Raw genomic sequence first — 17,482 nt, 5'->3', positions numbered from 1 at the left:
TTTTCATTCTACTGTGTCTGCACACCCGTGTAAGGAAATAAGCAGGAAGATGATGGATCCTGGTGCTTTCATAGAGGAGGCCTGGGGAGGGGTTCAGGTAAGTTATTATAATTATTTTGGGGTGCCTAACATTTTAAAGCTGTTTTAAAAAATATTGGCAGTCTCTACTGCTGTGTCTGCGACTTGCACACAGCTTCAGGGTTAATTGAATAGTTAGACTAACCTAGCCAACAGATGAGAAGCAGTTGTTTGCCACCAGCTCAGTACAGATGTCTTAGCCCCCTACCAGAGATTTATCAAATTTGATACCCTTAACCAGTGCATTTATATTTAATTATAGCCCAGAAGTGAATTGTTAAAGGAGAAAATCATAATGTGTTATGGGATTAACAAGTGTGAATAAAGGTTTTAAATAAAGAATTAGAATCCTGCTTTTCTGACAGTTTACAAAACAAGCTCTGGGCTGCTTTGAGTTGCTTGAAAAATTTGGTTGAAGAGATATATCTTCATTTCTATGCAAAGCATAAGGCATTCTGGGAAGAAGACCCAGCGTTGCACCTACAATTTCCATTTACACAGATTACCATACAGACTGAGCTTCATCTACTGGGTTGTAAAGCAGAGCCAAGGCAGTATGCTGATAGAATAACCAAATACAGACTGGTTTTGCCCTTATTGGTAATCATCAGTGCAATGCAAGGTTTTCCAATGTAGAGCCAAGGTTGAGGAGACATCCTCATTAATGGTCACAACAGATAATTTAGGAGCAACATTTTTTTCTGCTTTGCAACTAAAAGTCTCTCCTTGACCAAAATGTTTATCTATGTAAATAAAATGTATTTATTGCAATTCATATTACATGGCAGCAAAGAAATCAGTATGTTCTACATCCACTTCTTTGACATGTAAGATGTGCAGTGTCACCAGGACTTAGTCCTGTCCTAACCACGTGGATCAGGGCTGCTGAACAGATATCAGCATATAAAAAAAAGAGCAATTCTAGCCCAGTGAAAAAACATGAAGGCTCTTTTGTCAAGTATTCAGGTATTATTTGTAATGCATTCGTCTGCATTTTTTAAAATTGAAAACATTTCTATACAGTATTATCTTGCCCCTTTAATGCCCAGTATGAAAACCAATGAATTGCAGATAAACTAAACAAAAGGAGCAGAGTTTGACCAGACATTAGAACTGGGAGTAATTTTTAGGAATGCAGCACACTGGCTGATCAGTTCAGTAGGCAGTGCAATGATTTGATAAATATACATATTTATAGTCACTGACCAGACCAATGAGTTGGGATGCTGAATCCAATAAAAAGACTGCACAATGATTGATATTCTTTTCTTTTCACTGTTAATTCAATAAATACCAATACTGAGCAATATTTAAAAAATGAATTAATTTAGGGTAGTTTATCGACAATTGAATTTATTAACAATGAAACCTACTTAATCAACCCATGACCTGTCAATCATTCAATCCATAGTTATTTCTGATGGTAGATAAGCCCTAATAATTTCAGACATCATGCTATAGGTGGGGGGACTGATGAGGCAATAGTGTTTGAAGGACCCAGATTAAATTTTAGGAACACAAACAAGATTTAAATATGAATCCGGCTTCAGGGCTCTTACATTGCAGGGATAAATGTACTTTTATGTTAAGTTACTGTTCCAATGGTTCGCATTATCATTCACAGGTCAGTGTGTAAAAGCCTTGGCTACTTTGCCAATGTGTGCAGATTCAAATAATCTTGTCTTGTGTGTCTGATGAAAAATGATTTACATGGCTACAGTATAAAACCTACATTACATATTTTTTTCCTCATAGAATCAAACTTCTAGACTGCATTCTGCCAGAATAGGTGCTTCGAAGCCAAAACAACAGGGGAGAGCACCCCTAGGCTTTTTTTAAATTCTTTTTGGGCCATAAAATTCTATTGCTGTTTACTTGGGGCTGTCCAACTAGAGTACTGAGGGCCGGATGTTGCCTTCCAAAGGATATTAATGGCTCCCAATTATTTGCTCACCAATGACCTGGGCCCCCTGGGAGAAAAGGACAGTTAATTAAAATGGGACCCAAATAAAAGAAAAAAGCTTGTGCACATATCAATTCCCCTGATCCACCCAATCCCAAATAGTACCTTCCTGTCTCTTGGGACCTGCAATGTCATAGGGCCCTTGAATGAAGTACCCTGCTCCCCAATAGAAATCCTGCTTTTTTTTGTATTCCATCACCAATTTTATAGTACCTGGTCTTTGAACACAGAGTATCTTATATAATGCAAAGACTCATGAGTAAAAGCATACCAGCACTGCTCTAAGAGAAAGCACAACTTCTTGGCATATTGGTATCTAGCTATACTACCATTTTATATTTCCCACTCATTTTTAAATAACTACATAACATAGTACTGTTCTCCTTTCCACTGCATAAGCTTCACGTCACTGGTTTTCCCAAAGTCACAGGAGTTTTTTTTTTTTTGTTTTTTTTTGGACCTCTCTTTCTGCTGTAAGTCTTTGCTCTGCTGGGAAGGCTTTCCACTAGATGTTAGCACACTGTGTGTTTGCTTCTACTTAGCCACAAGAGCATTAGTGAGGTTGGGCTGATGAAGTTTGGCTCAAGGTTGGTTTTTCAATTCATCCATTAAACTTTACAGTCATCATTACTCATTCCTTCTACACTAAACTTTATAGCTAGCATTTCACATTAGACAAGCTGTGTTTTTTTTTTTTTTTTGGTCTTCTTCAAACTGCTCTAGAATCCAATGCTGGCAAAATTAACACTTGCACATTGTGCATGGTGATTTTTGCTTATATGTGGCTGCTTGGCCATAAAACCCCCCATCAATGAGATATTGCTTTCTGGAACTCAGATGAGAGTGTTCCACAGAGGACATGAATATTACACACTACATGCATCAGAATTCAGTGCTTGCTTTCTGTAAGGTTGTATGATGTACCCCACTATAACTAGGTTACTGTTGCACCTAGACAATTTATTTCACTTACAGCTATACGGAGCAGTTCTAGCAGACTGACTTCTGGCATCCTATAATGGGGAAGCCACTAAGCTCTACAGTACGACCCATTCTCCTGCCTACTTGGCATAGATATATAGCAACAGGTTCCAATTCCTCTAATTAGAAGGGAGTGTTCAGATACTTAGGGCCATGTAGTAGGTTTTTATAAATTTACAGTTTCTCTTAGGGTTTCACTTAGTCAACAAAAGCCTTGATGGGGACAGCACGGGGCTCACTTACTAACCATTGATTTTAAATTTGATTCTAATTTTTTCCAAAAAGTCGCAGAAAAAAAGCAATGCACCTTGTTGAGATTTACTATGCATCAAAACAGCTATTGGCTATAACGGAATTTGACAATTCGGCAGATTAAAATTGCCGAGTTCATGTAGAAGTCAATGGCAGATGTCCCTTCCCTTTCTTTTGTCTCGAAACCTCAGAGATTTTGCTGGGCTTTGACCAAAAAACATAATTTTTTCAAACCGTTGCAGCAACAATTCGTTAAAGTTGGGATTTTTGCAGTGAAAATTTGAAAAGGTCGAGTTTTTTTTACGACTTTTCCTTGCCACTTTTTTAAGTAAATATCAGACATTCGGGAAAAACTTATTTGAAAATAAAAAAAAGAGAAATTATGGAGTTTAGTAAATCTGCCCCAAAATGGAAGACCTAAATCCCAACTCATAAATATTATTACGTTATAAACAGATGTTACCTAAATGTTAGACCTTGCTCTTTTTTTTTCGGAGGCAAATATATAATACAAACCCTTAGTGAATAACCTGCAGACAAATCATAGATTGAGCCTAGTAGTAGGTACCAGGCTATAAAGTCTAGTACTGGCAAGAAAAAACTCTCTCAGCGTAGAACCCCCACAAGTATGAATAATTCATTGGTAAGGTAAAACATGATTAATTAGGCATTATCCCTTAGGTACAACCTTCCCTATATGTTCAGAGGAGAACAGATATTATCTTGTAGGTAGAGCTGGTTTGCTCTATACCCTAATAAGCAATGGCATGCCTTAAAAGATTAAAGACTTATAAAGCAATTGCAAGATAGACGCAAAACTCTGAACCAATAAACAATTGGGAACCACTAGGGAATTACAATCATCAGCCAAGGTTAAGCTGGCCTGAGTACCGTAAAGAAATGTAACATTATCTACCATAGTTACCATTGTAGCCCCATTAAATATTCATATGTCAAGAATAAATTTTTATGATTTATACAAATCCATGCTTACCAAATATATAAGTAATATTTTGTACATTTACCTACAATGAAACTGAACAACTGTACAAATATGAACAGTTTCTATTCTCCTATGCCCAAAGGATTTCTAAATACAACTGAAAACCCTTCAGCAATCAAGTGGTGCAAAAAAACAGACAGACAAGACAGCAAAGCCCTTCTGATCACTTTATCTTGTTTTCAATGTTTATATGAAACCCCTCCTGACATGCTGCTCTTAACATGGGGGGTTCTTGTCATGCACCCCTGTCTCACTATAACATGTTCAGCTAAATGGAATCAGGTGTCAAATTGTGCAATAGAACAAAATATATTAGACTGTATTAATTTGCTAGGAAGCTTTATGTACCACATGTAGTTCAGTAGTCCTAAGAAAATACAGATATGGTAGAAAAAAGTAAGAAATTTGTCACCACAAACAAATTACCACCAACAAATTATACACAAAATATATATGTATTGTTTATATTGATACATATATATAAGTCTGTGTATGTGTTTTCAAGCAATGCCTACACCTTGTCTTAGTCGACAGAATCAATTGCAGAAGGCGGGCCCTTGAGTACAGTCTGGTCTGTTGGGGCCTGTTCTTCTGAGGACTGCAGTGCAGGCCTGGGCTGAATTCCAGTCTCCCCCCTGTCTGTGATTCCATTTATTTCTTCAGTTGACTCTCCTGTACTTGTCTCTAATGTGTCACCCTCTGTTGGTTCCTCATCATCCAGCAGCTGCTCCTGAAGAACTTCTACCACCTTATTGAGCTGGTTTCTCTCGGTTTGAAGTGCCCTGCAGAGCTTCTCTAGGCGCTCTAACTTAACCTGCAGAGCTTTGTATTCCTTGTCCCGTACAGTTTTCTGATGAGGAAAGAAACAACAATGAGCCTTACAGCTGATGCACATGCAGGGATTGCGTATTATAAAAGATTTGCATAACCACAGTTTGTTCAAAAGCAATTCATTAGTCCATTAAAGAAAACATTTGTACTATTGTATAAATAGTAATAATATAAAGGCCAATTTTAGCATTTCTATATTGCAAAAAACACAATTAAACAAAAATATGATTGATATATGATAATATTAGCAAATGGAGAAAAATGACAATGTGTAAGGAATGCCAAGAGGTAGTTACTAGTATAGCAGGTGTTCTTCAACTAGTCATTTAAGTCTCTCTAGTGTAGTGCTAAAGCAGTTAGTATTGGAAATTGTATAAAACTACGTGTTTTAAAAAAAAAAAAAAAAAATTAGAAATAGTATATAAATTTTCTTAAATTCTTTTTTTTCCCCATTGCTTCATCCCTTTGCCTTTATATCTTGCCATCACTTATTCTCAATCTTCATCTGTTCAACCTTTTTTGCTTTTCCACAATTCCTTTTCTGACAACAATCCCCTTTTTGCCACTCTTGTGCTCTTATCTTCGTCTCCTCTGCTCCTGTCAGAGCCTTAGTCTTTTTACACCATCCACACCCACTGCTCTCTCTCTCATCTTAACACTTTCTATCTCACTGCTCTTTACCTCTGGAACTCTATCCCTGAATCCCTCCATAGGGAACACTCAACCACTCTCTAAAATAAAACTCAGATGCTACCTTCTGGAGCACTAAAACATTATTTTGCCTTGTCTTGAGCTTAAGGGCAAATGCCCATACCTTGTGCACTCCTGTCTTCCAATTTGTGCCTGTATGTTACCCAACCACTTAGATTGTAAGCTCTATGGGGCAGGGACCTCCTTCCTACTGTATCTCACACCACATGGCATTTAATATCTGTGTATTTATACTTATTTGTCCTCCCTTTGTGTAATTGTGTATATTGTAAGACTGTACAGCACTGCGTACCCTTGTAGGGTTTTATAAATAAAGTTATACATACATACATAACCCCTTATGGTTTTGTCACATTTTCCCAATTTAAAGAAAAACTAAAGCTTACCTAAAGTAATAGAGATGCCTAAAACATAATATACAACATTTCTAGTCTACCAGCTCAAGACAACCACAGCCCCTTAGCAGGGAAGATCTGTGCCTCCAAAGATGCCCCGGTAGCTCCCTATCTTATTTTCTGCAGACTCCCTGCACGTGCTCTGTGCTGCTGGCAGTTAGTGAGCTTAGGGACCCACTCACATTTATATTATATATACCGTATACACAACATATTGTAACAGTACTGATTAGTAATTCATTCAGATTCACATTACACAGCAGTTCAGAAACCATTGCAATTAGCATCAGAATGTAATAATGACCCCCTCAGCATCACCTTATATGACAGGCAAACCGCATTTTCTGATTGATAATTTGCCAAACCCCTATCCCTTCAGAAAACGGATTAGAGAGACAGAAAGGCTAATTTAACAGGTATAAAAATAGCTTTTACAGTGGTTTTTGTACTTTTTCTTATGGAAAATTTCTAAACACACTGAGAGCATTTATGGTGGGCTAATAATATTTGGACATTGAAGGTGAACAACACCTTTTAGTAACTGGTGTATCAAGCAAAATACAATGCAGAGAAGCTTTGCAGGGACCAACTCCACTGACCATCAATGAATTAAAAAAACTTTATTATTATATAAACTGTTTATTATAGAAAAACATCAGCTGTTTAAATTGGGATCTACTTATTGAATTATATCAGTGTCTTCTTACATTAACTTTGCAGCAGGGGGATGACTGGTTATTGGGCCCCACAGCAATATCACTGGGCCCCTATGCTTACATAATTTACATAATTTTTGCAAAAACTTACATTATTTTTAAAGAAACTTATATAACTTACGTATATAAACTCCACTAACTCCCAATTAAAATAGTGACTTATTGGCACACTGATTAGTTTTACTATTTTATGAACTACTACAGACTAGTTAACTCTCTAACCTAATGAATTTTTTTCTGATTTTGGGAGACATGGGTGCAATGAACAGATTAAATGTTATGGTTAGCTTAAACAGGACTGCCATATCAACTCACTTCTTCAGCCATTTGCAAAAGAGCTTTGTTATTATTTTCCCACTTTGTGCGCCAGACAACAGTTTCCTTTTCAAGCTTCTTTATTTTCTTAGTCATCTGTTCAAGAAAAAAAGAATTTCCTCATTATGCATTTTTTGTCATCGAGAGCTGGATTAATGATTGCTCGAACATCCATTGGAAACCCTACAAGTTAAAGGGGTGGTTCACCTTTAAGTTAACTTTTAGTATGATGTACAGTAGAAAGTAATATTTTGAGACAATTTGCAATTGATTTTCATTTTTTTCATTTTTTTTTAAGTTTTTCAGTTTTTGTTCAGCAGCTCTCCTGTTTCAGCAGCTATTTGGTTGCTAGAATTCAAATTACCTTAGCGACCAGTGTGTGGTTTGAATGAAAGACTGATATATGAATAGGAGAGGACTTAAATAAAAAAAAAAAAAAAAACTATGGTGATTCACACTGAATCACTGCTGACAGGAATTGGTCAAGACACATGTGCCCAAGTCCCGAAAACTACACTTCAGAATGACTTTCCAACACAGCTGAGAAGCTAGTGTAAATAAAAGAATACTGCTATGTCTTGCTCTGATCTAATGGTTTATCTAGCCTTCTTCTCCAGCTACTGTTATCTTGCCAAAAAGTAGCAGTGGGTGTTACCAAGAAACAGCATTAGCCTACACATGCTTAAAAATGACAGAAGACCTCCTGTACTAACAATGGGCAAAGTTATAGACATACAAAGTGAAAAATTGCATCTATAGATATAGATCTATATCTGCTCACCACTACATTTTAAACCACAACTTTCCTTTTTTGCTACAGTTTATACAGCTTTATGTTGTACTCCCACCCTTCCCAGCTTACAGTCAACTGATCCCAGTGGAGGCCAATAAAAACCGCAAAACCATTTGAGAGTTTTAACCTTGAAAGCAAGTAATTTGTAGATAAAAAACTTAGTCCCTGGAAAAATGTATAATGAAGGAGTAGAATTCTTTATGAATCAGACAGTGTAAGACTGTACAGACCAAGGATGAGTTTGACGTAGTTAGCCAGCTTGAATATATTGGTTTTAGAATAAACAAAAATAAATAAGTTAAAAACAAGTGATAACCCACCTTTTCCATTTCTTGGCGAAATGTTGTAAAAAGTTCATTACTTTTTGCCATTGTCGTTTGGAATTCCTCAAATTTATCCATGTAAAGAGACAGCTGCGAAAAAAAGCCAGGTTAGAACTAACCAAATAGCAGAGCAAATTAAGGTTTAAAAGCTCATTTTTATTTCTACACTATTTTAGGAACTAGAAATTTACTCTACAACTCAAAGACTTAGAACAAAAGAAACTAAATTTCAGGGTTAGCCTTCTACTATGGCAATTTTAATTTTATTCTAATTTAAGTACATAAAGCATTTATTATAACATCAAAGTGAACACAATCATATGAAATACATTTCTTACATACTTGACAGCAACACATTTTAAGAACAACCCACACTTCTAAAAAGGAGATTTTGTGATACTCACCTTTTCCTTTTCTCTCAAAATGTCTGTCGGATACAGGGACCTCAGTTTTTTCTAGTGTCCCTCAAGGAGACAGGACCTTCAACTGTCACTGACTACTTTGGTGCCAGACTAAGCCTGGCACCAGGGGTTGACCTTGGGCCTCCACCAGGAGCATACCTATTGAGGCTTCCCCCTACGTGGGACTTGAGGCACCGAGGCCAGTAAGACTCCCATGGAGCGGGCCACCGCAGACTCCTTGCTTCCCTACCTGGGGGCAGAAGCTGTTCAGAGCCACAGAGTAGTCAGTGATAGCTGAAGGTCCTGTCTCCTTGAGGGACACTAGAAAAAACTGAGGTCCCTGTGTCCCACAGACACCTGTAATAGGAAACTCGCTGTGCAGTCCCTTGGCACTTAGTAAAGATTCACATTTTTCAAAACAACCGGAGTGCTGCTGTTTTCTTCATTCTTTTATTCTATATCTGCTACTCCCCAGATGACAATATTTACTTTTTTTCCACAGCAATGGTGGGGGAAGGCAATATTTAGTCAGATTCTCTCTCTCAAATTATTCTCTTATGAGATAAACTATACTTTATCTTTGCTGCCTAAGGCACATAGCAACAAGGGTAGAGAAGAAATACATTATACAGAACTCATAATCCTTATGCAGACTCTGCCTTTAATAAAAAAAAAAAAAATATATATATATATATATATATATATATATATATATATATATTTTTTTTTTTTTTTTTTTTTTTAAATAAAAAGAATAGACAGAACACAATATAAGTTCTTTTGTGGCTCATATAAACGAAATTATCTATTACCTTTTAAATATGAATATCACACCAGTGCGCTGGATGGCCAATCATCTCTCTTTCAACTCTATGATCTTAAATATGCCAAGATACTATGTATAATACATCAAATGTAGCCAGTGACTTACCTGCTGTTTTAGTTGGCTTTCTTGTTGTTTTAATTCTTCAAACTTTTGCCTGGTTTCAGTTGCCTCATTCAACAACTAGAAATTAAAGTTAGAGTTACAATGTTGTTTTGCATACAAATGCAGCCTTATGGCCAGAATTCCCTATCTATTTGGCACTGCCAGGTTATTGATATTACACCGCGGATCTTAAAAATTAACCTTAAAGGATGTTGTCATCCCTTACATTAGTAAGGGGAAAGGGCTATTTTGACTGCTAAAATTCTCAAGAATGCTAAAACACTACTACTTTTTAACTTGCAAAAGAGGCAAATAAAACATGTACAAAAATGCAGGCAATTGAAATAAATGATTTTGATAATACGTTTGTTTATCATAAGTGTTTATGTAAAGCCTGCAATACAAGGTCATTTTGAGACGGAGTTTGGCTAGAATGTCCTGCAGTCCTATTTTAATTTAGCATTTTAGACAAATAAACTGATCTTCAGATGAGTATGAGACAGAAGCAGGTCCAAAAGAAAGTGTCCACAGCTGCCTACAATGACAATGAGTGCAAATTGACCATCCATATAAAGCATTACAAGTTTGCCAATATATAAGAGCTTTGTACATAGTAAGAAGTATGTTTGCAACTTAAAAAATAACCAAATAAAATGACCTGCAGTGCAATAGATTTCTAGTAAAAGCATTCTATTAACACTAGGCTATTTTTATTAAACTATGGCTACAAAATGTGAGAATAAGTGTAATCGATACAAAGCAGGCATCAAAAGAATAAAAAAGGCAACATACAAACTCTCTTTCTCGCTGATGCCTCTCTTCGGCTTCCTTCATAAGTTGAGTGGTTTGCTGAAGTTTGGCATCAATGAGTTGCTGTTGAAGTTCTTTATGTTTGAAGACTTTGTCAATGTGCTAAAAAAAGAAAGGTGGGATTATTTTAGCAGTTTGACCAGTGTTTCTTAGTTTTACCACCCAATAATTGGTTTAGAATGAATCATGTACTTGATTTTAACTGCAGGAAGCAATCTAACATTAGTAGAGGGGATCACGGAGACCCACGCTCTACAGCATGAGGTGCCATTTTTTGGGTCCAGGGAACAGTCCCTGAATTAAACAAAGGATCTGCAAATACTGACACATCTGTAGCCATACCCAAGCCTCTTCTGTCTGATTTCAAACCCTAGGGATGTGGTAGCCATTACCTTTATTAAGTGTAAGTTTAGCTCAATGGAAAGCCTTACCTTTAAAAGGAGAAGAAAAGCTACTGACTGTTTACTCCCATTAAATTAGCCCTGATAGTGCAAGCTAAAAAAAAAATATATTTATTCTGTAGAATGGTTTACCGTACCTAAGTAAACTGCACAAAAACTCCCTGTGTTTGTTTAAGAAAGCAGCTGCCATGTTAGGTTGGTGTGTTGTAACTTCCTTCTCCTCCAGCTTAAAGTCTCTGGCTGGATCCTAGCTCTAGTCTCGGATAACAGCAGGGGAGGGTGCAGGTGGGAGGAGCAAGCAGTCCAAGGCTGCCCAAGGCATGGAGTTTAACAAGAGAGAGGTAGTCTGATACAGAAGCCCATGTGTACTGAATAGAAGGAAAAATATGCTGTGTTTTTTTTTGACAGAGGCTCAGAGCTTATTTAGTTTTAACCATACCTTCTCTTTTAGGATATCAATTTTATTTATATTTTTAAGAATTCATAGTATAAACTGCCCCATATTCTGTGCATTTCTGAAAAGAGTGTGTTTGCCTGGTTACTACAAATCTATAGCTCTTTTACAGCATCCTTCTAACATATTACGTTATGAAAGCACACTTGTTATCATGGTAAAAAAAATAGGTCTTAATATCCATTGGATATACAGATGGACAGGACGTCTGGTGATGGTGTTGGGGGTCTCTAAAAAAATCCACTGCCTGCCCCCAGCAACTAAACAGCTTGATTACCTACACAGGTATGGTGGGATGCAGCAGGGAGTGCTAAAATGACTGTTACAGGTTTAAAAAAAATGAAATTGGTGGGAATGCAGTAAATCTGCTATGATTTAGGACTATAATCTGGTTAATCTAAAACAAAAAAAAGGGAAAGTTACTAGTTGATCATTGCTCAGAAGTTCTAAGAGCTTATTTACAAAGTGCAAGGCAGAGTGAAAGATAAAATGGGCACATAATCTGCCATATTGTGGGACTTTGCACCCTGCCTTTCATGCTGTATAAACTGCCTGCGTTTGTCAGTACTGTATTTATGAAGGTGGGCAGTGGAATAAACATAGGCATCCACCTAACACCTTTTAATTTAAGCATCATTTAGACACAGAACTGAGGAGTGGTAGAGGACACAGGCCACAACAAGGCCATGTACTTACAGAATGTCCTATGCGCCACTTAGTACTCTTGTACTTCTGCCCGGGATGATAGTAAATGACCTCTATAAAGTCTTAAAGGAAGCACCAATTTGCACATTCAAACTCAGTTCAGTATTTCGATACAAACTCATATAGATGAACACTGCAATCTTCCCAATGCAATAGCATGGCCTTGGAAAGATTCATGGTTCATAAATATTAGTTTTGTTTTATGATGCTTTATAAAGCACATAAACAGAAGCAAATTAGTAAAAATTAGATTCAATATTAGGCTGACTAGAAACCTTGTAAGACAAGAAGATCACTTTGAAACTGAAATATGGTTGCCTTGAGGAATTGCTAATTTTTAGTAGAGGGGAAAGCATTTTTATACCATTTGCTCTGCCTCCATGTAGCGAATCTCACACAAATATTACACCTTGCACCATTTTATCAGCACCATATATTTTTGTCTTGTATAAACCTTGTACAACAAATAAAGATGGTATGCACCAGATGATTGCACGTGCCATATTACATACCCAAAAATCAGAAGGTCTGTGGGCAGTCCCCTCCCAAAAATTTAGAAAGGCAGATAATGGAAACTGCAATTAACACTAAAGGCACAGCGCACAAACAGAGACAGGAGAGAAGATTAAATAATGAAACCTACCTCTTCTCTCAGTGCATATTGCTCAATAAGCTTCTTTAGTTTATCTCCCAGCTCAGCATTTTCCTGGCGAAGTTTAGCATTGTAGGCATCATGTTGCTCCATCTGGGCCTGAATCTCATTTAAAGTCACCTGGAAGTGAGCAGTGGCTTCCTTGCGCTCTTCCTCATATTCCCGTGCTTGATGAAGATTTTCTTCCTGAATAAACAAAACAATAGACATCTAGCGGGTGAAAACCTAGATAAATGCGTTGCTTCAAAGAGAGATCAGATGGATCTCTGACCCGAGTAAAACCCACTAGGGATGAATGAGATGGTACCATTCAAACCATTTTTGAGTAAATGAGTAATAATAATAGTATTTAATACTAAGGTGTAGAACTTGGTGTTATTTAAAGCATGTGATTAGAGTAAATATATGTATACCTATGTATAGCTAAATAGATCTGGGGATAGTTCATTTAATACACAGAAATGTAAGCACCTAAATTTAACTTTGCTGGGACTTTGACTCTATCTGCAAGTCAAGTCAATAAATGATAACCTAGAGAAAACTCTTAACTTTACCTAAGAACCTCGCCATGTCTAAACTTTTGCTGCAGATTTCCCACAGGTACTAAACTGTATATGTTCAAAAGGCTGAATCACTAGCTGCAATTAAATAGTTTGTCAACTGGCATCTATAATATCCGTATCACCCTTGCGCCGGTCCTAAATTTACTCTTTCCGCCTGAAAAAGCTAATTGTGCTTTTATATATTTGTTGTTGTTGTTGTTTTTTGCACTTTTTTCACTCTTGTCATTGTTTTGTTTATTTCTAGTTAGTTACAGTGGCACCCTCATGAAACTGCATAGCTGGGAAACAATGTTCAGTGCCAATATTATAGTGAGGGTATTACTAAATATCTGGCATCAGTACCCACTTCATTTTACTGCATATAATGTGCTGGTTTTGTAAATACAAAATGCATCTCATTGTATATTTGTCTGGGATGCCGGTACCCACTGCCTTTCTCTATAAAACTAACTCATCACAAACACAAATAGATAAGTGCATGTATGAATACTTTTTCACCCTAAAATGTTTAGGATGTAAAAGCGCTCCCATTCGCACAGAAATGCATTTCTATAGCGCTTTCATGTTTTCATGTATACTATACGATTTGAACCCAATCTGACCAGTTAAGCTTTTCCTGGTTTTTATGCTGGACAGTGTATAATATGTAAAATAGTAGTTTCAACTTTACTGGATTACATACTATATGCTACTATATGTTACTGTCTAAAGGTCAAGTAGTAGCAAGCCAACCTTTAAGGTTTTGTTGTGTCTCTGAAGCTCTCGGCAGAGAGATTCAAGTTTACTTCGTGCCAGAATTGCCTTGCTGTGTTCACTCTGCAGATGAACCTTTTCTTTTACCACCTGAGCCTGCTTCTTCTGCAGAACCTTCATCTGTTTTTGGAAGTTCCGAGACTCTTCCAACTAATAACAGAGATTAGAATAAGACAACAATTAAAGTGAGACCACAATAACAAGAAACTAAATTCACAGACCACTACATTTTACACAATGTTATATAATAGGTTGTACAGGTATGGGATCAATTAACTCGAATGCTTGCTACCTGGGTTTTCTGGATAGGGAGACCCCAAACTTGGTTTTCTATATTCTATAACTATAAGTAGAATCCTTCTATATTTAAAGAATACTGTGCTAAATGAGCAAATTATAAATATTTTATATACTCTGGTAGAGAAGTGTTCAGACTGTACAAATATGGGTTCTAAATTTAGAGAAGATATTGTAGGGTTTATCAGTTACACAGTGCCATGGTAAAATAACTTTACTGCAGTAAAAAAAAAAAAAAAAACTTTGACTCATCAGATTAGCAGTAATATTTCACCTGTGAAGCTGTAGTTTTGCAAGTCATAAAAGGGCTTGTTCACTTTTTCAGTTTAGTTCAGATAGTACACCAGAAATAAGTTTCAAGAACACATATATTTAAAAGTTTTCCTCCAATTAAAATATCTCCCCTTCATAAAGAAATTAATTTTCCTAGAAAAAAATAATTGTGGTGACGCTTTTAAAAGCCAGCTGTACATGAGTATTGGGCATGTTTTAGCATTTCCCCAGGACGCTGTCATCATTTCCTATGGGCAAATGAGCAGAGACTATGCATGTTTAGTCCAATTACTGCATGTAACAGACCTACAGCGCTTGTATGACTTGTACGAGCAGAGCCGAGTAGGATGATATACAATTACAAAGAAATAAGAGTGATCCACTCCTCGGACAGGAGTAACTGCTGAAATTTGAAACACAGACTATTTGACATGGCACTGTATGTGATAAAGAGATGCATTTATGTTTATGTAAGAGGTACAGTAGGCAGCCACTAAGCCAGAAGCTTCATTAAGCTTAGTGACAGGAGAAAATCCACTCCTTTCTGTGATCCTTACTTGACAAAGTCACATGAAACCTTAGCTCTGCTTCTCACCTCCTGCATTTTGTAGGCAGGCAGAGGACAGCAGATCCACGTAGCTGCACTGACAGGCATATATTCGGCCTGAGTGCAGCTACATGAAGCAGAGATTTTTCAGAAAATAGCTGCTTTTCTGCTTTTTTCAGCCACTCCTTGTAGCTGCACAGGCCAAACCTGTGCTTGTAATACTCAAGCTTAAATAAAATTGACAGCGATAGTCCTATTTTGTTGAACTTTGTTTGATTTTAATGTTTCTTATACCTTGCTGTTCATGGCTGCTCTCCACTGGGGCTGATGGGAAATGTAGTTTTCACGCTTAGATGATGTACTCAAGAGGTGAAAGGTGAAGGGGCATGTTTTTGGTATTTAAACCCAAGGAACACTTGGTGCACTTACACTTGACAAATGAGTCATCCCCGAAACACGTTAGAATGGAACAATAAAATCACGCTTGCAAGGAATAAAGTCCTGCTGCTGAGCCTGTTTTCATCCTTGTAGTTTTCTTTATTCTGCACTAAACCATTTGGGTGTTCGGGGTAAGGGAACTACGATTTTGGCTCTTAATTTCTTATATTAGTATGAAATGCACATCACATTTGAGAAGGAAAGGCTAAGTAAAAAATGTCGGCTTTACACTCTACTGCGCATGCGCCGGCCCAGGGATTTTGCCGACAGAAGGAAGAAGGAAACGCTCGCTGCAGGTACCCCCGAACGGTGTGGTTTTCTCCTAACAGGGGCACCAGCCCGGGGTAAAAGGCAAGCGATTTTAGAACCCACAAGTGACTTAGCCTGTCCTTCTCCTTTAAGCCATTTATATTCCATTATTCAAATCATAAGCGCAGTTAACAGTGAGAATACTTACAAGATCCGCATATTTCTTGCAAAGAGCTGCTAGTTTCTCTTCGGGAGTTTGCAACGTGTTTAAAGCTTGCATCAAAAGTAATACTTCTTTACCTGCAAGTAAGAAAGATGTATTGCCAAAAAATTTGGTCAAATCATCTCCCCCAGATCTATGTGCATTCATGACAGTGCGAGAAGTCTTTACATGAAATACTTGAGTCACTAACAGAAAGTATTTTTTTTTTCTACAGAGCACTTGCTCATTTTCTTTTGGTAATCAAATCTACTTTATGTAAGTAAGGGGACAACTTATTCTATAGGGCCCAATTGCTGACAGTATGATAGTGTTTATAGCACACTCTGGTGCAGAGATCTAAGTAACAGCCCTATTTTGCCTCAACTCCAGGATATGAAGTAAATGAAAAGTAAGGAAGTAGTAACTACTGTGTTATTATTACAAATATGCATTACCTAAATTTTTCTCTTTATTCCTCTCCGTGCTCTGGTCTTGCTGCCCATCAGGAGGGTCCAGTCGAGTCTCCTCTTTTCCTGGGGTTTCTTCCCGAGTTTCTTTTGCCAAATAATTGCACACTTCAGAATCTTCAATATTTCCACTTTGTTCTACCTCCCGACAGACAGAAGCAGTTAGTTCAACACCATTTACTATAGCATTTGGGAGTTTGTTGTTCATCAGCTGGTCTGAGATGCTGCTATCATTCCTTTCAATTTGACTCTCATCCATTGCACCCTGTTGAAAGACGCCAATTAAAAAAATGCCAATTATTTTTGTCAAAATGAAGACCGATTAGAAGCTTAAAATCTTGGATAAAAGTTATACTTTTAAACAGACATTCCACTACCTTTTTTACAAAACAAATCTGCAATCTACACAGATGTTTCTAAATAATAAACGGTTTCTTATCTCACAGTCTAAGTCTGCAACTGGGGTTTAAGAAGGGCTTCATTTATACAGAAGAATTTTCAGTGTTCCGCTGACTCGTTTTGATTGTGTTCAGACAAACCAAAAAGCAGGCCGTGACTTTATATTTAGTTTAAGAATAAGTCCTATTTAATGGCAGAAATAAAACTTTTTAAGTATAATTAATATATATTCAGCACAAGTCCTATTCATTCAACAAATTTTGAAAATGGGTTATAATGTCCCTTTAAAACGCTATTAATCAATGGCGCCCGATCAAAGTCTTTTTAACCCGGCCGATTGGCAAGATGCCTGGTATCCGCAGCCTTTGCGATATCGGTCATCTCGTCGATCCGCCATAAACGCATCGAATTTCATACAAAACAAGGTTTTGTACAATATCATCGTTGCATGTATGACCAGCGTAAGAATAAAATAAGTCTGCCAGACCACTCCCTAAATGTATTATAAAGGGCTTTATCAAAAAGGAGTAACCAACTGTTCAAGACATTTGGTGTTTGCTCCTACGGGCAATGCAACATGAG

The 17,482-nt window shown here is 37.1% G+C and overlaps 1 protein-coding gene across 2 annotated transcripts in view; it reads right to left on the bottom strand.

Moving 5' to 3' along the window:
- Window positions 1-4,430: 4,430 nt before the first annotated feature.
- Window positions 4,431-17,482, bottom strand: part of txlng (taxilin gamma) — a 23,609-nt gene continuing 10,557 nt past the window's right edge. For both annotated transcript variants that reach the window (XM_004911657.3, XM_002934351.5), the window contains exons 2-10: window positions 16,490-16,766; window positions 16,041-16,132; window positions 14,008-14,178; window positions 12,704-12,898; window positions 10,483-10,602; window positions 9,694-9,768; window positions 8,359-8,451; window positions 7,246-7,341; window positions 4,431-5,127 (exon numbers count right to left, since the gene is read on the bottom strand). In XM_004911657.3, the coding sequence (XP_004911714.1) occupies window positions 4,801-5,127; window positions 7,246-7,341; window positions 8,359-8,451; window positions 9,694-9,768; window positions 10,483-10,602; window positions 12,704-12,898; window positions 14,008-14,178; window positions 16,041-16,132; window positions 16,490-16,766 (1,446 nt within the window). In that variant the 3' untranslated portion in view covers window positions 4,431-4,800. The remainder of the gene's footprint in view (window positions 5,128-7,245; window positions 7,342-8,358; window positions 8,452-9,693; window positions 9,769-10,482; window positions 10,603-12,703; window positions 12,899-14,007; window positions 14,179-16,040; window positions 16,133-16,489; window positions 16,767-17,482) is intronic.

This window comes from Xenopus tropicalis, chromosome 2 (genome assembly GCF_000004195.4).
Source record: "Xenopus tropicalis strain Nigerian chromosome 2, UCB_Xtro_10.0, whole genome shotgun sequence".
Classification (NCBI taxonomy): Eukaryota; Metazoa; Chordata; class Amphibia; order Anura; family Pipidae; genus Xenopus; species Xenopus tropicalis.
Note: the sequence above shows the minus strand (reverse complement) of the source record. Positions and strands in the feature narration are given on the sequence as shown.